At 37.6% G+C, this 15,609-nt stretch overlaps 1 protein-coding gene across 3 annotated transcripts in view; it reads right to left on the reverse strand.

Moving 5' to 3' along the window:
- Positions 1 to 13,523, reverse strand: part of LOC138710051 (uncharacterized) — a 45,390-nt gene extending 31,867 nt beyond the window's left edge. For 2 of the 3 annotated variants that reach the window (XM_069840701.1, XM_069840700.1), the window contains exons 1-3: positions 13,380 to 13,523; positions 7,631 to 7,679; positions 4,707 to 4,825 (exon numbers count right to left, since the gene is read on the reverse strand). In XM_069840701.1, coding sequence (XP_069696802.1) covers positions 4,707 to 4,825; positions 7,631 to 7,679; positions 13,380 to 13,439 — 228 coding nt within the window. In that variant the 5' untranslated portion in view covers positions 13,440 to 13,523. The remainder of the gene's footprint in view (positions 1 to 4,706; positions 4,826 to 7,630; positions 7,680 to 13,379) is intronic. The other variant, XM_069840699.1, reaches the window with a different exon arrangement.
- Between the last annotated feature and the right edge of the window lie 2,086 nt (positions 13,524 to 15,609).

Raw genomic sequence — 15,609 nt, forward strand, 5'->3', positions numbered from 1 at the left:
GGGTCTCACAGTACAGACAATGTCACAGGGATCTGCTTCCCTTTTTTTTAGAAGAAAAACAATCTTGTTTGCTGCGACATTAATGGCTTGATGAAATGTTTGAATTTGAATCATGATCCAATTGAATGGAGGCTATTCATAGACTCCTCCAAGCTTAGTTTGAAAGCTGTATTACTTCACAATGGCAACCGTCTTCCTTCTATTCCTGTTGGTCATGGAGTTCACATGAAGGAGATTTATGCAAATATGACAGCCCTCTTCGACTCAATCGAATATCATAAACACAAGTGGAAAATCTGTGGTGATCTAAAACTCATTGCTGTACTCTTAGGAATGCAACTGGGGTACACAAAATATTGCTGCTTTTTATGTATGTGGGACAGCAGGGATAGGAAATCACATTATATTCAGGCAGACTGGCCAGCAAGAAATCATAACCCTAGCGAGAAAAATGTTGTTGCCGCGCCTCTCGTGGACCCAAAAGATGTTCTTCTTCCACCCCTGCATATTAAGCTGGGTTTGATAAAATATTTTGTCATAGGTATGAACCAAGAAGGACAGGCCTTTAAGTACGTAAGAGAGAAATTTCCGAAATTAAGTGATGCCAAAGTCAAGGAAGGTATTTTTGTCGGGCAACAAATTCGAGAACTTGTAAAGGATCCTGCATTTGACCAAGTTTTGGCGGGGAAAGGAAAGGAAGTTTGGGAAGCCTTCAAGGGAGTTATTCATGGATTTTTAGGCAACAAAAGAGATGATAACTACACTCAGTTGGTGACAGTGCTCCTGCAAAAATACCATCAACTCGGATGCAAAATGTCCCTTAAAATCCATTTTCTCCACTCCCACCTAGACTTTTTCCCTCCTAGTTGTGGAGCTTTCAGTGATGAACACGGAGGAAGGTTCCATCACGATATTTCTGTTATGGAACAAAGATATCAGGGCCGCTTGAATGAAACAATCCTTGCGGATTACTGCTGTCTTTGCGTAGGGATGCTCCGGAACTCACTTACAAGAGGCAAGCTAAAATACGACGATCTCATGAAGCCACACATGATTCTCTTCAGACCCAACCATCTGCCAGGTATTCTTCCATAAATTTAGAACTCTTAGAATGTAACTGCCATTTAAAAAAAAATTAAATGCAATTTCAATGTTGTTGGCATATGTAATTAAAATGTATCATTTTCTCTTAATTCGTTAAACTGAAATACTTCCAGCTATTGTGTATCACAGAAACTAGAGCTAAGAAAAATTTTTCATTATCATATTCGTTTTTCTCAACCCAAAATTAGTAAGAACCGACTCATAAAGTGCAAGAAACATCCAATTTTTTTTTGTTGGCCAGTATAATATGCGGATAAAACAAATCGCGAAATAGAGTTCTAATAGCGAAATATGAACACATTCGCGAATTATTGCTATTGCGTCTTTTATAGCGAATTTCATATTCTGAGTTCTTTTTCGCTTGAATTTGTTATATATCCAAGTAGGCTACATTACATGGTATTCCAGGTGTTCTGATTAAATTAGTGAACTCAAAAGACGGAGAATTCAACATTTTACTAATAATTTGAAGGTATTAATTTAAGGACTCCAAGTTATTTTCGTTTTTTAATGAATGTGTGTTAAATACAGTCTCAATCCCAGAAATATTGTCAATTGGCCATACCGCATCTTTACCAGAATCCAACGAACCTTTAATTATTTGGAAAGTAATATTCATATTGAGTTAATACTCCAATTACAAAATAATTGTATTTTTCAAAATTTCCATTAATCTCCGCCAAGAAAAGGCCTACAAATCAATCTCCAACAATCTCCGCGGACACCGATATTAAAAAAACACAAATGATAAAAATAATCTGCATGAATACCTGCCCCTGGCTCTAACGTAGTGACGATCACAGACGTAGATCACACAGTATAAAAAAAAATAGATGCGTATGCATGTTGATCCGGAGCTGCGCTTGGGCGTAGGTTCGATTTCCGCTTGGATTTTACCGAGAGACGAATGTCAGGAAGTCACATGGCGAATCCTTGGCCTTATCTCACCAAATATCTCACTATCTATGGTAAATAACCTACTAGTAGATACAGCGTCGTTAAATAACCTAATAAAAACTTCGCCTTATGCGTAAAAGTTGAAAATTTTCACATTTCTACCTTCAGTGAATATGTAGTCATTTACAATTTATTGTGTTCATCGTACAGGGACATCATTTTATTTTTACTTCAACTTTTATTGCACCTGAGTTTTTGAATATACTTCACTGCCACCCCTTCTACTAATGAAGTTAAACCGTCCTCCACATAGATCCAAGACCGCCTTACGGTCACAGTAAACAGTACGTTCCAAAAATATGTTCGCATTTTCCAGTGACGAAAGAGCTTTCAATATTGAATCATTTTCGCACAGGTACTGTCGTCCATTTTCCTACGTCGTATTCCGGTTTCCCCACCAGCTTTTATTCGCCAGCTAGTGGCTGGGCTGTCGTCTTAGCTCTTTTGTGAGAACATTAATTTCTGTTAGGAATTGGACGTCTACGTAATATTATACAACTGTTTAAAATAACTTAAATAAAAGGGCCTCGTTAAGTAATTAACTGTCACGTGATTTCCTCCCTTTTTACGACCCTACGACATAATCAGTTGGATGGACAGTAGGTAGTATGTCTGAATAATTGTATCTTTTCGAATCGGGCAAAAGTGAAGATTGAATTTACAGTACGTAAGGCACTCTTTATAGAGTAGGTACAGAGTTATTTCAACATGAGTTACTAGTTACGAAGGACGAAACTGGTAATTGGGATTAGGTACAATAGTCTATAGTGCGATAATATGCACATTAGAACTGAAGCCTGTTTCGAAATGAACGGCCACCATTTTCAAAAATGTGTTTAAATATCCATATTTATTTATTTTTCAATTTAACTTCATTCTCTATATTGTACGCTAATGTGCTGTAGACAGTATAATATACACTGCATAATGAATACGTCCACATGGACAGCTCAGTTCGCGAGTAAAAACACTCACTGTCAATACTATACTGTATTTTGATTAAACAAAAACCTAATGAAAATGATCAAACTCAAAAGCGCGATATTTCCTAGTTTACGTAAATGGATGAACTACTTTTCTTCCCTCCTATACTTAGTAAAGGGATTTGTTTGTATATTACGCCAGTATCATCGAATTCCAGTCGTGGAAGGGGGTAGAAAACGGCGTTGATGCAAAGGTATAGCCAGGTTAATATTAAAAATGTTAGTAAAAATAAAATGATGTCCCTGTATTTGCATTCTGTTGTTCCAACATTGATTTATGTTATGCTTTTGCTTCACGTCTACGTATATGTTGAGTTCGGCTTTAGTTTTATTTCTCTTAAATTGACAAGCAATAATTATATAGCCGATATAGTGAGCGAAAAATCCGTATACCCCTAACGTCAATATAGATTTACAATGATTTGTCATGCCTGTTATGGAGCCAAAACGTCCACATGCATTGTCTTTACACAGGCGGATGCATCTCCAGGGCCGTTTTCTCATTTTCCTTAGTATTTGTGGTGTCACAGTCAGCTATCAGATGTGGATTTAATACGGCCGGCGTGAAGAAGCATGCGACTTGTTTCTTTTCCATTTCCCAAAGTAAGAAGGAAAAGGAAAGATCTTTGTTTTGATGAACGTGATATTCATCGAAGTTAGGAATATCTGAACTTTTCTTTTTTGTCCAAGGGGAATCCATATTTATTTTCAAGAAATTGAACAAAATCCACTTCAAGTTATGATTTTGGCGGGGGTAACAGAAGATCATATGGTCCACACCTGTGGAGTTTGGTTAGCACGTCTGACCGCGAAACCAGGTGGCCCGGGTTCGAATCGCGGTCGGGGAAAATCACCAGGTTGAGGTATTTTTCAGGGTTTACCCTCAACCAAATATGAGAAAATATTCGGTAACTATTGGTGCTTCACCCCGGACTCATTTCACAGGCATTATCACCTTCGTTTCATTCAGACGCTAAATAACCTGAGATGTTGATACAGTGTCGTAAAATAACTCATAAAAAGAAAAAAGGGAAATCATACGGTTGACCGTATTTTTTCGATGGCCGGTAAATCAGACTTCTCACCTCCATGTGATTAACGAATGTTGCTTACTGAATTCCATCGGAGAGGCATATTATCGGCGCACCAGCTCTTTTAGCCAGGAGTGTGAAATTGCATCTTAACGAGTTTTGCGCAGGTAGGGAATTGTCACGCACATATGCTATGGAAATGAGTAAATAGACCTGGAGACACATTTTTTTATTTTTATTTTAGTACGTTATTTTACGACGCTTTATCAACATCTTAGGTTATTTACCGTCTGAATGATATGAAGATGAAATGAGTCCGGGGTCCGCACCGAAAGTTACCCAGCATTTGCTCAAATTGGGTTGAGGGAAAACCCCGGAAAATACCTCAACCAAGTAACTTGCCCTGACCGGGAATCGAACCCGGCCCACCTGGTTTCGCGGCCAGACGCGCTAGCCGTTACTCCACAGGTGTGGACCCTGGAGACACATCCATCTATGCAGAGACCATAGAGGAGTACATGCGGATCCGTAATAGGCAAGCCGTATCATTTTACGTAAATCTATATACGAGTAGATGACAGGGTTTACGGACTTTTCGTCCACCCCGTATGATGCATTGTTATGTAATTACCTCTACGCTTGGATCGCCGGAATCTAAATGTACAACTGTGTCTCTTGGGTTCTCGCAACTCGCCTTTTTCAATGCTTCAGTGAATTTTTGGCTGAAACTTTTCATTTGGCAGAACTTAGCTAGAACAAGAGTACAAAGAAATATGTAGTCATGTACACAAATTAAGTTTTATTAATAAATGCTATTTCATTATATAGCCTATATGACATGTGTTCTGAATATAAAGAATGAATCTTTTCATCCTGCGGATTGGTGTTTAGGCAAACCTGCATGATACAGACGATGCCAAATGCAGGTGCTCATATCGTATTCACCAGCCCGTCCGATAAGACTACGATGTTGACCTTGTTAATGTGCTATGATAGCGCTGGATTGTCCCGGTGTAGGTCTGGGTTCAAATCACGGCTCTGGATACGTACTTTTTTTTCATTATCTACATATTTTTAGAGAACGTTCTAGAAAAGTATGTTTTCTGTCCGAATGAGTAGAATATACTAGACATTGAATTTGCCTATAAATAGGTAGTTTCAGCCGCTCGTGCTCAGTGCGTTACGTAGCAGTCAATTCGGCCGAAAGTTACACGAAGCAGGGGAATGTGTCTATAAAACGCCGGTACTGCATAACTTCTCAATCCGCAGGATGGGAAGATTCACCCGGTATAAAACTTTTAATAAGTTTATTTTCATATATATAATATAAAGGTATAATATTTAAATCAGTCTTATCAAACATGTTTGGCCAAAGTACCACCACGAAATACTTTTCTGTACATTTTCCCCCTTTCTGACAAATGCCTCTTATATATTACTTGGCTTAAAATATGAACAATATATGAATGATATATTCAATTATCAAACTACTAGTGGTTGCTTCATCACGTTTTTAAATTTTATTTATTTTTTTGGTTGGTTATTTAACGACGCTGTATCAACTATGAGGTTATTTAGCATGGATGAGATTGGTAATAGTGAGATGGTATTTGGCGAGATAAGGCCGAGGATTCGCTATAGATTACCTGGCATTCACCTTACGGATGGGGAAAACCTCGGAAAAAACCCAACCAGGTAATCAGCCCGTGCGGGGATCGAACCCGCGTCCGAACGCAATTTCAGATCGGCAGGCAAGTCCTTAACCGACTGAGCCACGCCGGTGGCCACGTCTTTTATCAAGTTGTCTCATAAATAATGTCTTTTTTAAGTTTGGTGTTTTGTAAGATTTTAATGATATTCGTTTAGTTGGACAATGTAATTTACGAGACGATATTATTATTATTATTATTATTATTATTATTATTATTATTATTATTATTATTATTATTATTGTGTATTGCAGCGTTTTCCGATCGAGGTTCCACGGCCCGATGATAGGGGTTCCAAGTATATTTACTGCTAATCTTTCATGAACAGTCGTAATTCAACCATACCTTTCTTTCCGTCAGACACTGTGCGAAAAAAACGTCTTCTGAAAGATACCGTTGACATGTTGCCATACTTATCTCAGTTCCAGACACAAGCATTCAAGCATGAAGATTTTATACCACTAATTTCCGACCGTCTGGAATCCGTGTCGGGAAATCTTAACAAGTATTCCCTTTTTTATAGTCGAACATTCTACGACAGGATCGGGAATCCTGTCAGATTACTCTAGCAGCAGTGTAGAAAATTTATTGAGCTTGGAAGTGGAAGAGGAATTAGCTGAACTGAAATGTGATCGGATATTAAAAGTGAAATTCAGTGAATAATCTTCAGATGTGTTTGGTTAATGGTGAGAAAAGAGTTTCCTGTAATCTTATACAAACCTTTAAACGTATTACTCCAATTCTCCACATCGTATCTGTGTGCACAATCATTTTCTTGTTTGACAAACATTAAAACCAAACAACGAAATACGTTTTTGACCATCAAAGAAGAACTACGATTTTGCTTGTCAAAATTGCGGCCAAAATGAAGATACTGTGTTCTAAGGAACAAGCACAAATTGCACTGAACTGGCAATTAAACGAAATTACACACTTGAGGAACTGTTTGCTTTTATTTGAGTGTGAATCTTTTAAAAATGTTTTGCAAATTGGAAATGGTTTTGCCCAAATATATAAATACAGCGTCTGATAATAATGGCATTTGTAAGATGTAACTTGAAAATGAATATGTTTATATGAATAGTATTATTAAATAAATATGGTTTCAATTGTTTTTCAAACTGTAATAAGTAGATGTGGCAAGTTCATACCGAAACATAGATTTCAGATTGTGTGCAGCCACGCATATAGAACATCTCATTAGTTGTCTGCTGTGTATACTGTACTGTGTTCACATAAACAACTCACCAGTATATTCACAACTATGAATGGATGACTTTCGTAAAAACATTGCAACAGTTGGGATATAGTTTCATTACGTACTAGTATTTGCAGCGGAGTTGTGCAGTTTAGCGACGAGATGAACTACATAAACACGAAAAAAAAAAATAATAATACAGCATAAATTTGACCTCTACTTTGAAAAAGTAGTCATGAAAATGATCTTAAAATACAAACATTGATAGAATGAAAAAGTGGAGACGAGCCCAAAAGGTGAAAGAACATTCAAAGATGAATCAGCCAAGTGTAAAAGTACTTAATTTTAACCGTTTTCAGGAATCCATTTTTACGAACTATGATGAAAGCATGATGTCTGTAAATTGGAGAGTACTGTACCGTATTGGTAGCAATTATTTTAATATACCCTACGGTATTATTCAACAGCAGAGTTTAACTTAAAAATATACGCATGAGACGCGCAAGTTGATCGCCTTATTGCCTTTGGGTCTTAGTCAGAAAAGTTTAAGAACACCTTTTACAGATCCATAAACTCCTCTGCTCAGTCGGCTCACTTCACTAGTGAGTCAGTGATGTTTGATTGTTTTTTTTTTTTTTTTGTGCTTACATTCATGCTCTTCAAACATCAATGGGATTTCTCCTCTTCTTTCACAGTCCTGAAAGAGAACAGAAAGAAAGTTAAAATATAGACCGGAAATACAGATAATTAATGTACAGAGTGGGCCATGAAATAATGACACATTTGATTTCTTTATCACATGGTTTTGAAACATCTGAAAGTCATCAACGTATCTATGGAAACTGTTTAGTAAAGAACAATGGCAGATAAATGCCGTTTCAGTATTGAACGAGTTAAAATTGTTCTGATGTAAGCTTAGCCAGGGAGTGTTACTTTAGCTCGGAGGAGTTTTAAATCTCGATGGGTACCGTGCACATACGCCATTCTGAATACTCATAAGAAATTAGAAGAAGAAGAAGAAGAAGAAGAAGAGGAGGGAGAATAAGGAGGTGAAAGAGAAGAAGAAGAAGACGAAGAAGACGAAGAAGGAGGAGGAGGAGGTGGAGAGGAAGAAGGAGAAGAAAGAGAAGGAACAGTATTGGAACTAAAGCACCCACGTCAGGCTCGAATTCAAACCACAGCACTGAGAACATCGAAACACTCAATGTTGCGATGATAAGGAGCCCTACAAATCAACAGGAGAAAATATCAGCATTCCAAATTGTTTCAAGAAATGTTCGGCGAATTTTGAAGTTGGAGTTTGCTCAAGGAAGATGATGAACTGTCCAGAAATATTGTGCAAGACTGGATTTAAGACAAAACACATGTTTATCTGAATGGTGTACTAAACAAGCAAAATTACAAAATTATTGATTCTGAGCTAAAGAAAACGCATATCAGTTACAAGAAATCCCGTGTCATGGGGAAAGAATTACAGTTTGGTTTGCTCTCTAACAATGAACTGATTGGCCCAGTATTTATCGACGATACTGTGAATTCTGCACGCTAACTAAAAATGTTGAGAAGTAATATTTGCTTCAGTTATTATTAAAGAATTTGAATATGGAAACTGAATGGTCCATGCAAGATGGAGCAACACACCACACTTCTAGAAACATCTTAGACTTTCTTCATGGAATGTTTCACAATCTGGCGATTTCTTACAAATTTCTTACAGTACCAGCAGGTACCAGTATCATTATGGACACTATTAGCCACTATGCAGCCTAGATTTAAAGTCTTGTTTCCTATTTCCTTTCCTTTGGAGATTCCTTAAGGGCCAAGTCTTCATTCATCGATCTCAGGATATTCGAGAACTTCGAGAAAGAATATTGGAAGTCTATTGTTCTATTGATGAGGATCTATACCGAAGAGGTGTTTCGAACATATTATTCCATGTCTGAACATTTTGCAAAGTTCAAGTTGTCTTAAATTGGAAAGTTAACAGTACAATTTCTTTCTAAAAAGAAAAGAGAGAGAAAGAAATGTGTCATGGCCCACTATGTATATTGTAATTGAACAGAATGTGTCTTAAACTCTGTGCTTATCTGTACAAATTGTATAGTTAATTTCATAAATCTAGTACTTTATACAGCGTTAAATGAGGAATTACATTTTCCCATAAGGCTGTTAATAATGCGGAAAATATCGCTTACGATATCTGTTGAAAATGTTTGTGTCATTCTTGATAGACAAATACCCAGCCTTTCACAAAGTTATAGGCTACACAAATATTTTATTACTACCAGTACTGCAGACACACTAGAAAAATTTTATGAAATTTAACATATATTTCAAGACCACTGGCGTGATTTAGGATTAACAGACGGGACTCGTGCTGCAAGGCTACTGTTGAGCGTGGGTTCGAATCCCTCTTTGACTGGTTACCTGGTTGGATTTTTGTCAAAGTTCTCCATCAATGTCAGATAATCCGATGGCGATTTCTAGTATTCATCTCGTCAATACCATTTCGCTGTCACCAATTCCGTCGATATTAGATAACATCGTTTTTGATGTAGGGTTGTTAACTGAAAGATGAGACGGCGTAGAACATGTAATGCTATACGAATTAGGAAAGTGAATGTTTGTGTTTCGAGTGATTCGACACCTCCCGATGTATGAAGTTGGGTTGTGTCTCAGCTCCGAACTTTCTGTTATACAATTGTCATATTTTTGTCATACATTGTTACTTCTTTCACCTAAGGTTACTTTTGATAACGTAATTAAAGTAGAAAATTCATAAGGCAAAGCACAAATGTAATTTTAATCCTTACATATGAAAAATTAAGATTTAAAATCTTGATAGAAAACGAAATAGGAAATGAAATAACAGACAAACAAGGAATACTGAACACATGGACGAAATATGTAGAACACTTATATGAGACAGAAAATCGTCCAGATAAGTTAGCCCTAGAATACGAACCGACCGTATTAGAAGTCGAAAAAGGATTTTCTATTTTAAGAGAAGAAGTTGAATTAGCGCTTAGGGAAATGAAGAATGAGATAGCAACAGGAGTTGATGGAATTGTCATTGAGTTACTGAAATGCTTGGATGAACACAAGAAGGTAGTTCTCTCATTATGCAACGAAATATATAAGAAAGACGAATAGCCGGAATATATTACGGAGACGGTGTTGCTGTCAATACCGAAGAAATATAATGCCAAGAAACGTAAAGAGTTCGGGATTATCAGCCTGATATTGCACTCGGCGAAGATTCTCCTGCGAATACTAAATAGACGTTTATATTCTAAGTTGGAAGGACAGTTGGAAGAAGAGTAGTTTGGCTTCAGAAAAGGAAAAGGTACATGAGATGCAATTGGACTGCTACAAACAATCAGCGAAAGATACCTAGAGAAGAATATAGAAGTGTATATAGTATTTGTGAACCTACAAAAGGCGTTGTCAGCGTGGTTGGAACAAACTGATGAACATTCTGAAAAAAATTGGCGTGGATTGGAAAGACAGGAGGCTATTTAGTAACTTATATATGAAATAACGGGTCAAAGTCAGGATAGGAGAAGATATGTATGAAGGAAGTGAAATAGGGAGAGGAATATGACGGGGATGCCCTTTATCATCTATCCTGTTCAACATCTACTTGGAGGATTTGGCGAAGAACTGTTTTCAGAACATGGGAAGGTTAAAAGTAGGAGGAAGAATAACAAAGTGCATAAGATTTGCTGATGATATGGCATTGTTAGCAGAAGAGGAGACGATACTAAGGGATTGCTACAGGAGCTAAATGACAGCTGTGAGCAATATGGAATGAAGATAAATGCAAACAATAAGAAGACCATGGTTGTCGCAAGAAAAATAAAGAAGGTAAACTTGCGAATTCTAAATGAGACAGTAAAGCAAGTGAACAGCTTCAAATACTTGGGATGTACTATAAGCAGTAACATGTGCTGGACTAGGAAGTCAAAAAAAGGATACCAATGGCCAGGGAAGCTTTTAATAGAAAAAGGAGCATCTTCTGCGGACCTCTGGGAAAAGAACTAAGGAAGAGAATAGTGAATTCCTTTGTATGTATTGTGGCATTGTACGGGGCAGAGACATGAACATTACGACGACGTGAAGAGAAGCGAATAAAGCATTTGAAATGTGAATATGGAGAAAAATGGAACGTGTGAAGTGGACAGACAGAATAAGAAATGAAGCTGTGTTGGCAAGATTGAGTGAAGAAAGAATGATGCAGAAACTGATCAGGAAAAGGAAAAAGAATTTATTGGGTCACTGGCTGAGAAGAAACTGCTTACTACAGGATGCACTGGAAGGAATAGTGAACGGGAGAAGAGTTCGGGGCAGAAGAAGATATCAGATGATAGACGACATTAAGATATGTGGATCATAAGCGGAGACTAAGAGGAAGGCAGAAAATGGGAAAGATTGGAGAATGCTGAGTTTGCAGTGAAAGACCTGCGAGTGGGCAGAACACTTATGTATGTATGTATGTATGTATGTATGTATGTATGTATGTATGTATGTATGTATGTACTGTCGGTGACTCAGGAGAAGACGAGAGCGGACTGAGGAAGAAGGGATGTGAACAGATAACATAAGACAACACGAGCAATATTTGTACTGCAGTAAGCGGAAACATTAGGTCTCCTTCTGTTCAACTTAGCTTTAATTTCCATACGCATTGTTACTCATGTTTCTTGCACGAGTAATAACCTGGCTACTGGGATGCTTATCTGAGCGATGTTTATAATAATCAACAGCGATAGTCAAGAAGGTCACATTCTTTCCGCTCGTCTTCTTCTGAGTAATGGACTGTATGTATGTATGTATGTATGTATGTATGTATGTATGTATGTATGTATGTATGTATGTATGTATGTATGTATGTATGTATGTATTTATGTATGTTATTAATTCAATTATTATTGCAAAAGACACTACTACCATCGCAATGAAAGAACCGACTTCTGACAGCTCTTTAAGTCTGTTTTCGAACTCTTTTCTACTCGCTACCCGCATGGGTCACCCTGTAAGAATTGGATTTGTCACTTGTCTTTTCGGCGTCAAAAGGCAAGTGAAGACGGCGTTGCTATGTAGAGCATCAGCTGAGTTTTATCGTATTGTAAACACTTCTTTCAGCGCTTAAATGAACAAAATATATTCTCTTCTTGCATGCTAGCTACAATGTCGCACTCTATTCCTGTACCTACCACATGCTTCACTTGAAACGTCCGAAGTCCATTACTTCATCGCGATAGCGTAAATTTGTGCATTTCGAACTGGCGGATCAAGATCACGTACAGAAGTACAAATCACGCACGAGTCTCTGATCTGAAAGCTGTGAACTGAATCACTGGTAATTCTGGCTGTCCCAACTGACTTTAGTTGAGGAGAATGGTCCAGAATTGAGATAAGCACAAGTGGCAAATGCAGTCCATTGCTTGACCTTGAGCCGTCAGTTGGAAATTCACTGATGTTAATGATGTCGAACGATGAATTCGTTAATGGTAGGCAAATTTAGCTCATAGTGGAACTTGTCTCTCGAGGAGACTCGGGTGAGGTTGGTAATGATTCGAATTCCCTGTTTCTGGATAACTTAAGTTTACGGATGTGGAGCATTGTCACGAACCCCCCATGCTGATGCGACATAAGTCCACGAAGGACCATGACCGACCAGCCGCCTGCCGGCCTCACGTCCACATGCCGAAGCAGAGGTGGACGATCATCCAACCAGAATGAAGGTACCGTGTGGTTAGCACGATGTTCCCCGCAGCCGTTATAGCTGCTTTCGTAACCGGATTTCGCTACATATCGTAGCTTCCCAAGTGCATCACGATGCTGGGTGGGCACCGGTCCTATACACTGGCCGAAATTTCATGAGAAAATTTCAACTCCCATGAGGACTTGAACCAGCGTGCATTCCGTAACGCGAGTCCCAGGCAGGATGCCTTAGACCACGGCGCGGGACATCTTCAAGTAAAGAACCAAAATTGTTTTACCGAGATCATCATAATATTAAATTTAATTGCATCTTTATGACTAGATTGGCTCGAAGATGCTAAATATTGTCAAAATCCAAGCAATGATTTAGTATGCAAGATCCCTCCGAGATATATTTCCTAATTAACCACATCTCATTCACGTATTTATTTATACCATTAACATAATATTTGCCTTATTTGCAAGATCAATGACTTAGCCCACTCAGCACAGCTACAGAGAAGAATTAGGCCTATATACCAAATGACTACCCAAACTTTGGTACTCCCATAAGAATTTCAATTGTGTGAAGCAGAGAAATTGATTTCCTTGTCCACCCAAATGCTCTCCATAATAATAATTACATACCCTGCCGTCGCGTCATCACTATATGAGATCCAGATTTACTTACACATTCGAACGCTGCAACACCAGCGATGAACAGTGTGATCAAACATGCGCGTATCTTCATTGTCTCCAACTTATTCGTACCATGAATCTGTATTGACTTATGTATTACTTTGCCACATCCTTTGAAACAGGCGGAAATGCCGGTGTGGCCACTCAGTGTTTTCCTCTAAGGCAAGCAAAGAGAATATGATTTTGTTTGAATTATCTAGGAAGAGGCTCTCTCGTTCTCTATTTCTCAATCTCTCTCTCTCATTCAAACACAAGCATATCAAGAAAATTGTAAGCAGCGTGCATGGATCTTGGAATACAGAGTCAGTGTATATTGGTGAGTACTGCATTGTCGGCGGTGGCGGCCATATTTACTCCTTCCTCGGGAGAGAAACGTAGCAGTAATGCTAGAACGAAGGTCATTGCAGGCGATATCATACATGTTGTTGTGGTTTATTGAATACAGGAGATATGGATTAATAAACATTGTCATGGTGAAATGACTCATTAGAGATAACACTTTATTGTTTACGTTATGCCTAGTTTTGTCGACTATCTATATTTAAGTTTTTATTGTCTTTATCAGTATATATTAAATGTGTTTTTCTCTTTTTTTTCTCTTCCTTCTTCTTCTTCTTCTTTTGTTTGTTTGTTTTTTTTTTTTTTTTTTTTTTTGCTCTTGTGTATTATTTATCGGTTTGAATTAAGTTAATTACTGTATTTAGTAAACTGTCTTTGTAAATTTCATGTTATATTATTGACTAAGATCACACCGTACACGAGCCTGGCTCTTACGGTAGTGGCTAGAAATATTTTTGTTTTATAAATTGAATTTGTACTCACTTTGCTAGCTAAATAAATAGATAAAAATAGGGATAAAATCAGCAATTTTCATACCAACACTTCGACTGACACATTTAGCAGATTGTTGCTGTAACAGACAATTTTCTTAACAGTACATACATTCTAGTCCTAAAATAAGTGATAAGACTTTTTCAAAAATAATATGACAAGTTGGAAACGTATGAGTTGAAGTGTTAATGAATAAAGACTTCGAAGTTCTTAGTGTCAACTCCTTTTCTATCAACTTTTCACTTTTGTTTCTGAAATTTTTTTCTGCATTTCGGATTAGGCCTATATCAAACATAGATTTACTCGTACAAGGATATACAAGTGACATTTCCTTGTACGACTTGAGAGTCACTAATGTGCTAATAACATTAAAGATTGATCTCTGTTATTAGTTATTAGAGATGAAAAACAGTTTTCACAAGTACTATATGACTTAACTTGTTTTTTTTTAACAAAACTGATCCCAACAAATAGTAAAAAGCTTGTTTTTCATTCAAGCCAATATTTATATTTTTTAGTTAAATTACAATTTATATCAATTTCCTTTTGCTCACATTCATCTTCATTAGGCCTTTCTATTTGAGATTTACTTCATCTGTAGGTATCCAGAACAGTGACGTCGCCCGCCAGGATCAGAGAAAAGGGGATGCGGATGGGGTGCGAGTTGTAAAAATGGGGTGCGTGCTGTAAAAATGTGGTACATAAAAAATCCAAAATGTTCTCTCATGCAGTTGCGCGCATACTATACATCTGTTTATTATCATTACTATGTATTATTATTATTATTAGTATTATTATTACTACTACTACTACTACTACTACTACTACTACTACTACTACTACTACTACTACTACTACTACTATTTTGACATTATGGAAGAACTGCAGATTGAACTGATTACGGAATACCTACAGAAATACAGACAAAACTGGAGATCACATGTCATCAGAATGCCTCGTTCTAGAATTCCATGCCAAATTTTAAATTACCATCCTGTGGGCAAGAGATCCTTGGGCAGATCGTTCAAGCGTTGGCAAGAGACCGTAACGGGCCACTAGGCCCAATACATGCAAGGATGATGATGACGATGATGATGATGATGATGATGATGATGATGATTACTACTATTACTACTTACCTGGGAATGTGTGTTGAGTTTCCTAATATAAAGCTATACGTCGATTACCAAGGGCAGCATCAAATTTGTCGATTAGATCCTCAATATCCAGCGCCTTTACGAGATCCTGCTCTACGGCAAGGACTGCGAGATACCTGAGACATTCATGGTCCGTTCTGTTCCGCAAGAGAGTTTTAATGCAACGTAAACACAAAAATGCACGTTCACATCCCGCACTAGATACTGGTGTTACGATAGAAACTATGGAAATTT

The sequence above is a fragment of the Periplaneta americana genome, chromosome 12 (assembly GCF_040183065.1).
Source record: "Periplaneta americana isolate PAMFEO1 chromosome 12, P.americana_PAMFEO1_priV1, whole genome shotgun sequence".
Lineage (NCBI taxonomy): Eukaryota > Metazoa > Arthropoda > Insecta > Blattodea > Blattidae > Periplaneta > Periplaneta americana.